We start from the raw sequence: 15473 nt of genomic DNA, 5'->3' as shown, positions 1-15473 counted from the left end.
AGGCAAAGAAGAGAGAGCCCTGGTGCAGCTTGGATTGCTCTGAGCACACCCACTGGCTTTGAGGGGAACACACCTTCTCCTGCTCCCCACAGGCTCTTCCAAATGGCATCTTAATTGTCTGAAAAACATTTTATATCTTCCAATATTTGGCAAGACACCTTCCCCATGCCAGCCACAGAGCAGGTTTCACTACATTATGATATAAATATTTCAGCTTCCCAGGCTGGTCAGATATGAAACGAGCTTTTTATTGAACACCAGGTTGGAATCTCAACACAGGATTTATAAATCATTGCAGGAATTAAGGGAGTAAACAAGGTACTAAAGTCAATTAATAACACTTACTCTCATTGGATTTAAAAATATCAGCAGCAACTCCAGCACAGCACAAACCCAAACAGCTCCAAATAATAATCACAAAACCACTTCTGGAAGAAAAACAACATTTGCCCAGAAGGCAGGAGAAGAATCACAATAGAAAGAGAAGTTTTCTGATTGCTCTTCTTCATAAAATGATGACATTCCTATTTTAACACAGAGAGCTGGAATTAAATACAGGTGCAGAATTAAAAGTAAATCCAAAGCAGCAGTTTGTACAATAGCAGCTTTTATTGGAAAGGCAGGTTTTGTTTCAAGTTTGTGATTCCCAGTGTAGCTGACAGGACTGAGAACATTCCATGGGGTTTCCATGAGCTCCTGCCCAGCCTGGGCTGAATTTCACCCTCACTCCCACACCCTGCAGGATTCCAGAGCTGCTCCCACCAAACCCAGGCAGGAGAAGCTGCCAGGGAGGAAAAGTCCCCGGGGTGGGAGTGCAGGAGGTGACAATTGCCAGGGCAGAGGTGGCTGTGCAGGGACTCAGAGCCCCACAGGAGGAGGGAGGGGCAGGAAGAGGCTGCAGCAGCCCCAGCACCAGGGAGAAGCTGCCACGACATGGAAGCACCAGGAACACAAGGGGGTTAAGCCATAAATACATTAAATAACTGAGCAAATAATTCCTCAGAACTCCAAATATACACAAAGAGACAGAAACCCCACCTCTCACACCAAGGCAGCCCCTTTTACCTATCTACACACAGATTAAAAAAGCAAAGAAAATCTCATTTCTCTTTTCCAGTGAGAGAATCCATGCAGGAAAAGGTCTGACACTGTCCAGGGGCCTGCAGCAGGGGAAGGTGGGCTGTGACAATCCTGTCACCTTGGATACAGCTTGGAAGGACACTGGGCTCTGGCTGGCAACAACTGAGAGATGCTGAATGCTCCAGTGAGTCACTGGAATGACTGGGACCTGCAGCTGATCCTCCTTTCTGGAGGGATCTCCATGCAAACCCTGCCTGTGCCCCCATGGCTGCTGGAGCAGAGCCAGGGATGGTCCCTGCAGCTCTCCCTGCTGTGCCACCCTTCAGCCAGCTCTGCTGCACTTGGAATTGTAAATGTCCAAAAATGGCCAAAAGCCTCGTGGGCTGCAGCTCAGAGAGGGGCTGAGCTGGTAACAGCTACAGAAAAACCAGCCCTGCAAGATGCTCCTGTGACAATACAGCTGCTGCTTTAAATTTCACACCATGACCTCTTAATTGTGGCATTTTCTTTTGATTAGGGGGGAAAAAATTCCTCTCCAGCAAAGTGTTGGGGAGCTGTGGTGGAAAGGCAGGCTGCCAGCAAAGCCCCTTTTCCCAGCACAGCATTCCCAGCCACTGGAGAGGAGCTGCAGGGGCTCCCTGGCCCCAAACTCCTGTGGCAGCTGGAGAGGGGCTGGAAAACAGGGCTCAGCCTGGAAAACAAGGGCTGTGGGCACAGGCTGTGCTGCTGGGGCTCTTTCCCACCTAATAAATGAATGGCAGAGAAGCAAGGAGTTGCTTCCCTGGTTTTTTTGGTAATTCCTGGGCAGGATGTGGGAAGCACAGCAGAGGAAATCTGCCTCTGGATCAGCTGGAGGCACAGGGTGCTTTATTTCATGAATGAGCTAATTTGAGGGAGCAAGGAGATTTATTGTAATTGGTGTGAGGAAGGAGCCAGACACCTCTGAGCCAAGATTCTTTCATTTGGGCTAATTAATAGCTCTGTCTAACTAAGCCTGTTTGTTTTTTAAATACAAAGCATCATTTTCCTCATTGTCATTTCTGTTTCAGCAAATAACCACAGGTCAGTGTCAGGCACTTGTAATGGGGGCAGGATTAACTTGGAGAAGCTTTGAGATCTCTGGAGGAAAGGGACAGATCTGAGCCACAGAATTAAGGAGGAAGTTGTGCCCTGTGGATTTACACCTCACCTAATTCCCTGCAGACCTAGACAGGATTGTGGGATGTCTCTTGTAACACCATGAAGCTCCCACAGGTTTAAAATCCACTGACTGCTCTGTCCCCTGGATATTGGATCTGAAGGAGGAACCAGGTACTTGAGATGCACAGGTAACATTTAGTGACACAAACCTGTCCAGAGAGGCACCTGCAAAAGCCAGGGACCAGCAGGGACACCATGCTCTAAACAGCTTGCTGAGACCACCAAATTCCAGGGTTAAATCCCTTTGGGTGTTAAATCCCACTCCCTGCTGCAGGAGGCACCTCGTGCTGCCAGCTCTGAGTCACAGGAACACGTTGCTACAGGTAGCAGCAGAGTCACACCAGCCATCCCATCCCATCAGGAGCAGCATCTCCACAGCCAAAAAAGGGAAAGAATCTACAGAGCAGCAGATGTGCTGCATCAGCAGAGTGCAGCTCTCAGCAGTGCTGCAGCCACACAGCTCCCAAAAGGTCAGGAGAGACAAAACCCTACCTGGAGCTCAGCACAGATCCAGGGAAGTTTAGCTGTACTTACAACAGTGAGGTTTAAACTCCAGCTGCCTGCACTACAGAATCCACACAGCACAGGGAAAATTACAACAGTTTTCCAGTCCTCACCTTCCAGCAGTAACCAGCTCTGCATCCAGCACAACTTCCAGCACAGAGCAGTGGAAGCACAAACACCCAGCAGCTCCTTCTGAGTCAGGAATTCATTCTGCCTGGATGCTGCTGTGACTCATGTGCTGTGATATCACAGCAGCAAATACTCAAAGAACATCAAGGTCCATGTCCCAGAAACGTTAAGGAAAAGATTTGCTTGCAAATACAGACTTCAAGTATTTAAGTGGGTTTTTTTTCTATGCAAATCAGCCCAGCATTCCAGGTTCTCTGGGAAGCTCCATGCTGGCCTCTCCCAGGTTTGTGCACATGGTTACCAAGCTGCTTTTCCACAGGATAACGTTTTCATCTTCAGAAAGACTAAAATGCCACTTTTTTTTCCCATATTTTCCAGTTACTTCTGAAACCTTGGCCATTACAAGTGAATTCTTCACCGTCTGCAACAGTGAAATCCTTGGACTTTTTGTCCAAAAATCAACCCCAGCCATTTCCAGCCCTGAGCTGCAGCCTGTGCAGCACAGCAGCCACCCCAGGCCCTGCAGGGAGCCCCAGCTGCAGCTGCTCTCAGAGCAGGTCAGGCAGGATCAGCCCTGGGGGTTTGGGCTCCACGCAGTTGATCCAGAAGTTGGCACAGCTGGCGTGGTACTGGTGCCCCCCGTAGGCCAGCTTGAAGTTATCTGTCTCTGAGTTAAAGGCCTGCAAGGAGAATGGAAACAAGTGTGACAATCTGATCCCTTCCAGGGCCTGAACACAGAGTGGAAACAGCACAGGGCACTGCACCCCACCAGCTCTGACTGCTGAAGGTGCACAAAACCTCCAGCACCACACCTGAGCCAAGCTGCACCTGCAGGGAGGGAGGAGCCCTGGCCTGACCCTGCACTAACTCACCTTGTTCCTGCCTCTTCTGCTTCCCTACCCAAGGAAAAGCTTGTGCTGCTTGCCAGCAGACAGCTCCTGCATTTATTCCCCTGGCTCCAGCCTGGCTGTGGGTTAGGCAGGTGCAATTCTTGCTATCAGTGTTATTTCAGGTTGAATTTGAGCCACTTCCTCCAGTTAATTGAAGCTGCTTTACAATAGGAGCCTGTGAGTGTGTGAAGCCATGAACAGGCTGAAAGCACCTCAGTTTGTTGCTAGGAGATACTTTCCAATGCCTCACAGCTCCCTCTTTAAAAAAATATCCCAGCCCTGCTCTCCACACCCTGGATTTCCTGCAGAGATTTCTAAAAATGCCACTGCCTGCTACACAAAGCCAAAAGTCAATATTTCTAGCACAAAGCCCCTGAAATCCCCCCCTCTCCTGCTACAAATCCAGGAACTCAGGGATTTTCTAGCACACAACAGAAGGAGCACAAAAGCAGAGAGCTGGGCACGAGGGACAGGCATGCAGACAGACAGGGAGGCTCTGGAGCATGTTAGTTGGTCAGATCAAGGGTTAACTGCCACAAAACACCACTGGAGAAGAGGATTAATGATTGAGAATGACAGCTGAGAGCCCATCAGCAGCTCAGCCTTCCACACTCAAGAAGAATGAGTCTAGAAAGAATGTTTTTTTACAGGTTCATACTTTCTTGGGAAGTTCTTCCACAGGTTTCTCTTCTTTCTGAAATAATGTTGAAACCAGAGAGTCAGGAAAAGTGCCTCTGTTTTTAACTGGTTGGCACAGCTCTGCACATGTCCTGGGAGCCCCTCCCAGCTCTGCTAATGGCAGCAGTCCCCTCTGCTGAGCCATTTTGTGAAGAAAAACCATTAAAAGATTTTTATTTGTTAAAAAATATGTATACTTTTGAAAATCTTAGTACCCCAGTTTCTTGCTCATTACCAACAATTAAACTCAGCCCTTTCTCCACAGCTGTGTCACACCAAAGCCCAAGCAACACTGGGCACTCCATTATAAGATTTTACTGAGACCCATCTACAGGTGAGAGTTTCTAAATGATAACCATGAAGGTTTTTTCAGTACACCCATCCCTGGAAGTGCCCAGGGCCAGACTGGACAGCCTGGGGCAGTAGAGGAGTCCCTGCCCATGGCACTGGATGAACTCTGAGCTCCCTCCCAGCCCAGGCCAGGCTGGGGCTCTGTGAATGGAAGGCCAGACTGGAAATTGCAAAGGAGTTGAAGCAGCACACTTACTTTGCTCCTGGAATCCACATTTAGGAGACACACCCCACAGGCAAGGTCCTGGGCATTTTTAATGCCTGGGCGTAGCATGCAGGAAGAGAAATCCAGGGAGTTCTCATCTGGCTGAAGAAAGGACACAGGGACATTTGGACATGTGCAGTGCCTGACAGAATTTCAGACACCAAGATAAAAATGACTGAGCAGCAAGAGGCAGGGGTGGCAATCATCAAAGCTGTCAGGATGGACCTGCCACCTCCATCAGCACTAATTTAAAACACTCCAGTTCTTAAAAAAAGGCCTCGACTACAAAGGAAGGAATTCTTGAGTTGCACATTCCCACTGCCAAAGGGGAAGGAGCACTGGGGGAAGGCAAACAGAGGATCTGCAGCTGTTTGTGCAGCTGTGGGGAGGTGGCTGCAGCAGAGCTCCTTGTCCTGGCCTCCAAAACAGCAAAAAAATGCAGCTGGTTTTCTCTTTTGGGTTTCTTTTTGAACCTACAGTATGGCAGAGCAGTACAAAATGGGATATTAAGGTTTACCAAACCATGGGATTCAGGCCACCAAACAGAAGCTCAGATTAAAGAGAGGCAAAGGGTGGGAGAAGAAACCTGTAAATAATAAATTAATGTGGTCACTTTTCCAGTACTTAACCTCACATTTCAGCCACAGGATAAATGGTCAATTAAAACACTGCAAAAGGGTGATACAAAACTGTTCAGATTTTACATGAAAATAGTAATGCAGATAAAAGCAAAGATTAGAAATGCAGGAAGCTTAAAAAACAGTGTGATGCCAGGCCATGTGTGTCTTAATCCACACTCTGGGTATGCTGCTCACACTGCCCTGCTGAATGGCTGGAGAATAATTGGAACCCTGAAAAAAAAACAACACCCTTTAATCTCTAAACAGATCAATCAAATTAATAAAGGCACTCTAATATTTGTTTACCAACTGCATGAGTGAAGCAAATGAGAAGGTCATCCTGCAATTTGCTGTGAAAAACCACAAGGCTGTGCATAAAATTACCTTGCAACAAAATCCTTTAAAAGATAAAATTAACCTTTCCAAGCACAAGCCTGGGAGCTGGAATCCTTCCCTGCAGTTAATTGGCACTTCTGCATCATTTAGGATCCCTGAGTGTAACAGCAGAGGTGTGGGCTCCACCCTGGGGAAGAGCAGCAAGAAAATGGGAGATGTGGGGAATTGAGTCCCTGGTTTTGGGAAGTTCAGCTGGTGAGAAGTCACTGTTTGCAGCTCCTGGTGTGCTGAAACTTCAGCTGGAGCCACCAGCCAGGAGCTGCTGTGGCTTTGGACTTTCAGGTAATCCCTGTAATCTTCCAAGGAAAAGCCCTTTAGCAACTGTGTTTTAATCCACCTGTTTAAATTAGGAAAAGATCCTGGTAGCTCTTGGGATTGTTCCTGCCAACAATGCCAGGGCTCAGCCAGGTGATTCCAGGTCTGTCACCTCCCTCTGCCAGGCAGGAAAATGCTGAGGATACAAATTTCCCAGGGTGGCAGGCTCTGTGCAGCACAGGACATCACCAAAACACCTGGGGAGGTTTAAAATGTGCAAAAGGTGTGTAAAAAAGGGACAGATCATTTCTACTACCTGCCCTGCAGGGAATGACTGTGAGCTGGAAATGGGTGTTTCAAGCAGAAACCAAGAATTCCAAGCCTTGCTCATAAATGAGTGTTTGTTGGGAAGGAAAAGCCTTTTGTGGGCACAGCTGCAGTGCAGGGAGGAAGCCACAAATGAAAGAGCTCAGTGGAAACTCCCCAAGGTAATGCTGGGCTGATCCTGGAGGCTCCCTGGATGTGCAGAGCCAAAGGGACCCACTGTGCCAGCCAACACAGAGCACCCCAGATGGGGGATCCCCCACAGGCAGGAGTTCTGCCCTGGCTAAAAAGTCATTTTGCACATGGGATCTCCTGCAACACAATCCCCACAGGGTATTTAATGGCAGGGTGGTTTTGCTGCCTTCTATTTGTGTGCTCCTCTCCCTCCCAGCTCCTCTGCAGACCCTTCCCAAGGGATGCAGGGCCATCCCTGCCTGTCCCCCTCTCTCCAGCTCCTACCAGGCTGGGAGCTGGTCCTGGCAGTGCAGAGCAGGAAAAGCTGTTTAGTCTGTGGCAGGAACCAAAACAAACTCAGGCATTTCCAAGTGCAGAACAGTTTAGTTGTTCCTGTACTGTGTGTTATGGAATTGTGAGATTTAAAGCCAAGGGCTTTTTAAAAAACAAGCCATGTCCATGTCATTCTGGCTTGGTAAAATGGCTTATTTGGACTTTATTAAATTTGCCTTACTGGAGGTGTCCACAGACACCCAGGATATCACCTAAATAGTCAAGGTACTAAGACAACATCATGTTTGTCCATAAATAACAGTTTTCTTAGAGGGTTTTAAACTGGCTTTCACAAATAAGTTCATTTCCATTTTCCAAGAGAATAAACACAAACTGTTGAGTCAGCAGACCCTGCAAAGCCTCTTTAAATAAAATGATGACATTTGTTTTAGTAACCAGGCAGATTTTTCTGGGTCCTACCGTGAGAGCAGCCAGGGACATGAAGCTGATCAGGTTGTTCCACACTTTATCAATATCCTTCAGCAGCTGCTGCAGCTTCTCACTGCAAACTGCAGTTGCTTTGATGCCCAGCTCCACCCTCTTTGTTACTCTGTAGACTTCAACAACCCCTGTGGATGGAAAACAGGAGAGGATTGAGTTGAATTTCTTTGGCAGAAGAGTTCTTCATTATCCACATGCAGGCAAAGATTAAAAATAATGCCAATGTGGGGAAGAGTGATTCTATATTCCTGTTTTTAGGATGGAAAATTCAAACTTACCCTGTAAATATTCCATGCCTTGAGCAGACTGGATAACTTCAGTGCAAACAGATGAACTGCTGATTCCATTTAAGGTGTCATTTGCTTTCTTTATGACCTGGTGGAAATGAATTTCATAAAATGATGAGGTTTCTATCTTTAAATAATCACTACAAACAAGACTGCCCCCAGCAGAAACTGTTATTCAGCAAAGGAGGCAAATTAAACAAGAAATGATTGCCACACTCCATTAGATGTTTTTATACACTCCTGTTTAAGTAGATCAAGGGAAAGTATGAACATTTAAAACCTTAATGTATTCCCCCCAATATTTTCATTGCCAAAATAAGAGTTTTAAGAGCAGGCATGCCTTGCTGTCTAATTCAGAGCATTCACAATTTGGGCTCTCTAATTCACCAATGCAAAGAAGAAATGTTAAAGGAGCACAGATCTGGTGTGAAATATCTGACAGCAGCACATGAATGGTCCCTGGGCACAGCACATCAGCAGCTCTGGCCCTGAGGAAGCCCTGAGGAGCCAGGCACTGGTACCAGTGCCCTGAACACACAGCACTGGGCACCCAAACACAGCACCACCCCACTAAGCAGAGAGCTGGAATATTTAGGGAAAAGCCAAACTAATCCCCAGAGACAGGGAGATTAGTGTAGGGTGCTTAGCTGAGGAGGTGGCAGCTTTTGGTTTAAAAGCTGTAATTCCCAGGGCTGATTCCCACACTTTCTCTGCCTGTTGGTGTCAAAGCCTGAGTGAGGCAGGTGCTGCAGGAGGAGGAGGAGGTGTCACACTCACCTGCAGGGCACTCTCCAGGCACCTCTGCCACTCATAGGCATATCTCTCACTCTCCTAGAGCAAAGCAAGGACAGGCTCAGTCTTGTTCCCACACACATTTCCCTCCCTCTCTCCTACACAGCAGACACACAGCAGGCAGGTGCTTTAAAAGACTATTTGCAGATCAGATCTGTTCCTAACTTCTCATTTTTTCCAGACTCTCTATGCACCTGAACTCTAGAATTTGATTTCTGGGAGTGAGAATCAGTTTCAAAAGGAGAACATATAGGAGTGGGTAAAAGGTTTCATTGCACACATCTCCTCCTGACACATTTGTTACAGTCTGCTGTTCTAGCAATGGGGATTAGCAGAATTTAATCTGAGTCCTTTTCCCATCTCTCCTCAGGATGAACAAGAGAAATAACTACCACAAAGCCAAAAAGTGATTCCATTTCCCAAAAGCAAACAGTCTCTGCCAAAGCAGGGATTAGATTTAAACTGTAACTAATTTCCAGTCATAAACTAAAGCTGCAAGGTCAAGCGATTCTGAGTTTCAGACAACATTCTTTAAAGATGTGAGAGAGCAACTCCCAGGTTCCACTCACAACACCCAATGCACTCCCACAGTCACAGCCATACCCCAAAGGCTGGGTACAGCAGCCCTTGCTGGCTCAGGTGTGCTGCAGCTCCTTACCTCCACCTCCCCAGTCAGGTCCCTGTACCTGTCCCTGATCACGGGCAGCGCTGGCTTCTCGCTCAGGGTGTTGGAGCGGTCCCTGAAGGGCTGCTCCAGGGCTGGCACAGGGGAGCAGTGACTGATCTCTCTGTCCCCCAGGCTCAGGCTCCTCTTATGAGACCCTAAAAAGTCAGGTTGGAAAAAGTGATTTCTTTACTGCAAAGATCCAGGCTGTTTAAAATGAATGAAGTGGCGGCAAGGGTTGTCCCGTTCTGCCAGAAGAATAAATATTTCTCTTTACTCAATGACTGCTGCAGCTTTCCCCAGTCCCTCAGTTCTTACAGGCTTTTAGCACAACAAATATTTTCCTTGTAGAAAAAGACCTGCTCCAAATGCCACAGAAATCAATGAGAAGATTCGGGTCGTTTCCAGCAGCTTTTGGAATAATCCCCATTAGCTAATTTATAATTCAATTAGGAAAATCAGCAGATGCATCATGAGGTGTCTGCACTGCGGGCAGGCTTACCTTGCACAGACAGGTCAAAGGTGGCCAGCTCACTCTTGATCATCTCCTCACTGGATTTCACCTTGCCTTGGGAAGTTGCCACCAAGAAGTCGAACTTGCTGATTTTCGGTTTTTCACTCTGGAACTCTCCGAAGTCATCCGTGGCCTCTCTGTGCAGCTCAGAGGAGACTCCAGGGAGGAAATCAGCCCCCAGGGCTGTGTCAGCTGCTGCTGCATCCTGAGCATCCGAGGCAAGTCTGGCAAAGTCCCCGAAATCGCCGACGTCGTCGTCGCTCGGAGCGCTGGACACCGGCCCCGACTCCTTGAAGTTTGCAAAGGCTGGGAAAGGAACATCCTGCAAAGCATCCTCGCTGGAGAAGGTTGTCACTTTGGAAACTGTTGTCATGGTGATGTTTTCTGAGCTGCCAAACAAGGTCTCCTTCTTCTGGAGGAGCGAGGTGGCCGCGGAGGAGCCGCTCCCCGAGAGGCAGGAGAGTCTCTTGGCCGGCTGGACGTCGTCCCTGTCGGAGCCAGAGCAGTCGTAGCTCGCCAGGCTGCTGACTGCAGAGCCACTGTGGCAGCTTCCACACGGGCCTCCCTTTAAGTCATCCACATCTGAAACAAACCCCCACAATTAGCAGCTGAACTTCAAACCCCAAACTCTCCACGCCGCCTAAGAGCAGCTCGCCGAGAGCCTGGAGGAGCTGCAGGAACAAACACAGTGAATTGCTGGCTCACTGAGGCTTGGACTGCAGTTTGCACCAAAATAATCTGGAAAATAACCCAGCATTTCATACAAAAATTTCTCTGTTCAGTGAATGCAAGCCTTGACCTTTGAATGCTGTCTTACACCAAACCACTATGGCAGTGAAGGAACACAGTCACCATGCTATGGTAGTGAGGGGAACACTAAAATAAAAAAGTTTCTGGCCAGTCCAGGCTACACAGATCTCCAGTTGAGTTTTCTGGCTGCAGAATCTACAATCAAAATATAAATGTTACAACTCAAACACTTTTAATGCATCATTTCATCTTATCAAATCCAACCACACAGAAGACTGGGCTGACTTTTCCATTCCTCTGATAAAGCATTAATACACTTTAATTTTATATTCATGCTTTGATACAAATAATGTATAAAAATGTGCTGTGAGGATCTAAAAAAGCCTAGAAATCCTGTTGGAGCTTATCAGGGCTCCTGCAGCGCCGACTCGTCAGACTTCAGGTGCCAGCACTGACAGGGATATTGCAGAGATCATGTTTTAACTGAATAAATAGTTTGTAACAGCTAAGTCTAGAGAAAATCCAATTATTTTGCAGAAAGCTCCAAACATTTTTACCCACCTGGTGATTACATGGCCCAATAGGTTCTTCTCCCTGCCAGGGGCAGGTGTGGGATCAGGGCCTGCAGTGCCTGGAGCTGCTCCCACCCCACTGATCTTTCACCTGCAGGCTGAGACTGAGCCCAGCCAAGGCACACAGAGCCAGGGGCTGGCCATGGACCCCCTCCCCAGCAAACCAGCCCTATCCTACATCTGGGGTTGTTTTCCAGCAGGAACAATTGTCAGTTTGCATTAATTTGCTGCTCAATGCCTGGGGTCCAGCAGCTGCAGGGACAGCAAACCCAGAGCACAAAATTTTGTTTTTCCTGAGCCTCACTGGGGCTGAGATGCTGGTGCTGGGCTGGCACACTGGGCTTTGACCCAGCCACAGTGGGAACAGGCTGATTTCCCAGCTGTCCTCTTTATTCACTGCATTCACACCAGCCTGAGGATTAAATCATTCTAACAAAGCATTGCTGCCTTGGTTTATCCATCTCACTGGAAGGGGAGAGCAGGCCAGGCTGCAGGCATGACCCACATCCCTGGCTGATGAAAACCCAACACACACAGCACAGTGGTGCATTCCATGGCCACAGCCATGTGTCCATCAGCTCCTCCCCAGGGCCCTCCTGCAGCTGCCCCTTTTCCATGGGGGCACCCCAAAGCCTGCACACAGCCAAGAGCTGTGGATGTGCAGAGGGCAAACAGAGGAAATCCCGGCACAGAAAGGCTCTGAGGTGAAAGGAGCCAGAGGGGTCGGTGATTTATCACCTCAGACCACACCCTGTGCTCTCAGGTTTTTGTTTAAAGGAGGGAAAGGAAAGCTTGGCATGAGAGAGAGAGCCAGAAGCAGCTCCCACACTGAGGCAGCTGTAACCAGAGCTGGGATCCTGCACACAGCACCAGCTACCAGCCAACCTCTGCCTTCTGCTCCGTGTCCACTCCAGAACCCAGCAAAGATCTGAGCCTCCATTGTTTGGTGCTCCCTGGGGCAGAAAGGGAGCAGTGAGGATCCCACCCGGGATCTGCACACTCACATCCTCTTGGGAATGATTCCTTTGGTAGCTGCTAAGATTCTGAGCTGCAAACACATCCCAAAGGGCTGGGTCAGGGCACTGCTGATCCAGTCCTGGCTCAGGCTCCAGGAGAATCCTGAACTGACCTGCAATCAATAGGTCAGAACAATAGTTGAATTATTCACAAACTATGAGTCAAGATTCTCTGTGTGTGAATTCAGGCAGACACAAAACCTCTGAGAGGTGCAAGGGCTCAGGTGAAATGTAATGGTTCCATTCTGCACACTCGATTTTTTTTTTTTTTTTGCACAATTCCAGATCACTCCAGTGAATTAACTTTTTCCTAGGAATATTATATTCCAGGAAAAACACTGCATTCAGAGTCAGTGTTAACAGCTCATGCAGTCCTAAAACAATTTAGAGAGATGTAGGAAAAATAAAAATGTGGAACCCAAAGTCCAAGCTGCCTGATCATCACCTGGGACCTGCAGGAGCCAGCCAAGGCAGAGCCTGGCAAGGAACCCACAGCAGGATGAAATACAGTTCAAATACTGTTTCCCAGTCTTATCTCATCTACAAAAAAACTTGCCACCCCTGATTTGAGCCAACTCTAATAATTTATTTCAACTACCAAGGATTAAGTTCTGGCTGGAGGCAAATTACAAGCTGGAGCCTTCAGTGTCAACAGTTTAATCATTTAAGGAAAACCCTTGACAGCATTAGTGACTGTCTGAAGAAAACTGAGAAAGACAATTCAGGGACATTGGAATAAATTTAGGGATTTCAGCCAGCAGAGGAGACTTTCAGGTTTTTGTATTTCAGTGGATATTAAAGGCTGCTGAATAAATGTGGCTCTGGTGTCACGTTGTGGTTGTTAGGGTGACACAGAGCAGCATCAGTGCTGTTACCCTGGGAACATCCCTGCAGGCTGAGCAGGAACCCAGAGCCACCTGCCCATGGCTTTTACCTGCTGCTGAAAGGAGATGAGGCTGCAGGAACAGTTTCATTGCTGCTGTCAGTGTCATACCTGTCAGCTGGGCCAGCCTGGAACTGCTAACAATAAGGGAATTATTCCCATGGCTGTAGCTAAGGTGGGAACCATCAAGAATGCTGACTGGAAGATAAATGAAAATGAAAGAAATAGAAAAGGCTCCAAACCTTGTGGAATCACAGGATATTTTGAAATGATCAGGGTGAACAATGTTTCACAGCACAATAAAAGCCCTGAGCTGCCCCTGGGAGCTCAGTCCCACAGAGGCCCTTGGGAAGGCCATGGCAAACACATCCACACCCTCCCTGTCAGCCTTCCCAGCAAAAACCAGGCTGGATGAGCTCTCTGTGTGCAGAATTAACCCAAAAGAGAGCAAGGGAGTCAATCTGTCAGGCCTGGACAAAAACATGATAAATACAGTCATGAACGTTCCTCTCCTCCTCCAGGAATGGCTGGCTGAACAAACACAAACTGCAGAATTAGGTCTCAGTTTTATGTTCAGAGCTTTGCTTTAAAAATCTTTAGGGCTGGGCACAACCTACTGATCTCCAGAACCAAGGAGAGCTGGTGTGGTTTTCTCCCTTTTTTTTCCCTTTTAAAGTCTCTCCAGCTCAGAGTAAAGAAAAGCTGAATTCTGCTTCCTGGGCTGGTTTCTCCTCTTGTGGCAATTCCAGAAGCCCACAACATTTTAACTATTCCACATCTCAATTATTTTTAGCTTTTTACCTTGTCTGCTACTTTGATGCTGATCCCAAGCTGTCAGTGACATAATTGCAGGTCACAATTTGCAGCTGTCATTCATGTTTGAAAGTTTCAATACTTAGAAGGCAGAACTTCCCAAATGGAAAATTTCCTTTGGGATTCTGGTTAAGTCACACTGGATTAATTAAATAAATATCAGAATATTACACAGTGTGGTTCTGCTTATAAAAGTCTAGATAGCAACACAGTTTTTCAGTGCCAACTCCCAGAAACAACCTTGCCACCACACATTTCCTCCACTCCATCCCTCTCAAACACAGATCTTTGGAAAAAATATTATTTAGGCTGATATGTAAAGATTCAGAAGGTCACAGGGAGCAAGGTCAAAGTGCTGGAAGAGGAGAAAGAAGCTCACCCACACCCTGCTTGCAAGAGAAAGGCACTTAAGGGGATATAGAACCTCAAACTCTGTGTTTTTGAGGAAAAGGAGATACATTGCTGGTTTGCAACAAATCACACACATCCCCACGTTTTCAAAATATGCCAAGATAATATTTATTAACACAGCAGGACTTACAGATCACAAAAGATAGTGATACAGAGGAGCTGGGAGGGCTGTATCAGAGTAAAGCATGCAGGTCAATACTTGCAGAAGAGAGATATCAAAGCAGATCTGAAAAGGCACATTCACACAGGAAATGTTTAGTTGAAATCAGACATTAGAAAAAGCAGCAAAAAAACCTGAAGTTAGATTAAAATATACAGAGAATCTCCAGTAATGCCAAAGAAAAAGGTACTTTACAGGTGTGTCAGTGCAGCAGATAACCCTTTGAGGGCAGGGCTCCTCTTGCTGCAACCTTTGGCAGGAAGAACAAACCAGGTTCACCCAACAGGAGCAGGTGCTCATTCAGATGCTCTCAACTCAGAGTGAAAAGTAAATTTGGTGTCAAAGAAGCAGCCTGGTTAAAACTAACAGCATGCAGCCAGTGCTCAAAGGGTTATATGGAATAAATGCAAGAGAAATCAACATTAGTATCATTTACCTTCCACACAGAGAGTTCAGAGTTTAGAGACTGTGTATCCCCTTGGGAGAGAGAAAAACTGGAAACCTTGAACCCCCCCCAAGAGACCACATGGCATGGGAAGCAAGGCAAGGATTTCTCCCTAATTCCCAGCAAAAGCACCTACCTGCCCATACCTGGAGGCTACAAATGTCAAACTCAGAGCCAAGGGACAAACACCTCTGTCCTGCTGCTGCTCCCCTGGAGATGTGACACCATCTCCCATTTCCCAGCAGTGAGGTGACAGAGGGATACTGTCCCTTTTGTAACATTAGATTTTACAGCTCGAAGGAAACGATGAGGAAAAAAGAAAAAAAAAAATGTAAATCTGCTTTTTAACTTGGTGTAAACTGAAAAAAAAAAAGGAAAAAAAAACAACACTTGACTATCAGCAGTTCACAGCTTGGAATGCATCAAACACACAGAAAGGAACACATGAGCACAGGAGTGTTTGTAGCAGAGTGTCCACAGCACATCCTGCTACCAAATCCAAACAGTTAAATGGAGCAAAACTCTCCCTCTTGGAGTAACAACTAACTTGGCACCATAGGAGAATACAGACTTAAGTTTAATAAAA

The 15473-nt window shown here is 47.1% G+C and overlaps 1 protein-coding gene across 6 annotated transcripts in view; it reads right to left on the bottom strand.

Annotated features, from left to right (window-relative positions):
* Positions 1 to 227: 227 nt before the first annotated feature.
* Positions 228 to 15473, bottom strand: part of SYNRG (synergin gamma) — a 35817-nt gene continuing 20571 nt past the window's right edge. For 4 of the 6 annotated variants that reach the window (XM_079325289.1, XM_079325287.1, XM_079325290.1 and 1 more), the window contains 8 exons: positions 9826 to 10419; positions 9318 to 9481; positions 8645 to 8698; positions 7859 to 7955; positions 7560 to 7708; positions 5029 to 5139; positions 4462 to 4497; positions 228 to 3593 (listed from right to left, as the gene is read on the bottom strand). In XM_079325289.1, coding sequence (XP_079181415.1) covers positions 3462 to 3593; positions 4462 to 4497; positions 5029 to 5139; positions 7560 to 7708; positions 7859 to 7955; positions 8645 to 8698; positions 9318 to 9481; positions 9826 to 10419 — 1337 coding nt within the window. In that variant the 3' untranslated portion in view covers positions 228 to 3461. The remainder of the gene's footprint in view (positions 3594 to 4461; positions 4498 to 5028; positions 5140 to 7559; positions 7709 to 7858; positions 7956 to 8644; positions 8699 to 9317; positions 9482 to 9825; positions 10420 to 15473) is intronic. The other 2 variants (XM_079325288.1, XM_079325292.1) reach the window with 1 other exon arrangement.

This window comes from Erithacus rubecula (genome assembly GCF_903797595.1).
Source record: "Erithacus rubecula genome assembly, chromosome: 22".
Lineage (NCBI taxonomy): Eukaryota > Metazoa > Chordata > Aves > Passeriformes > Muscicapidae > Erithacus > Erithacus rubecula.
Note: the sequence above shows the minus strand (reverse complement) of the source record. Positions and strands in the feature narration are given on the sequence as shown.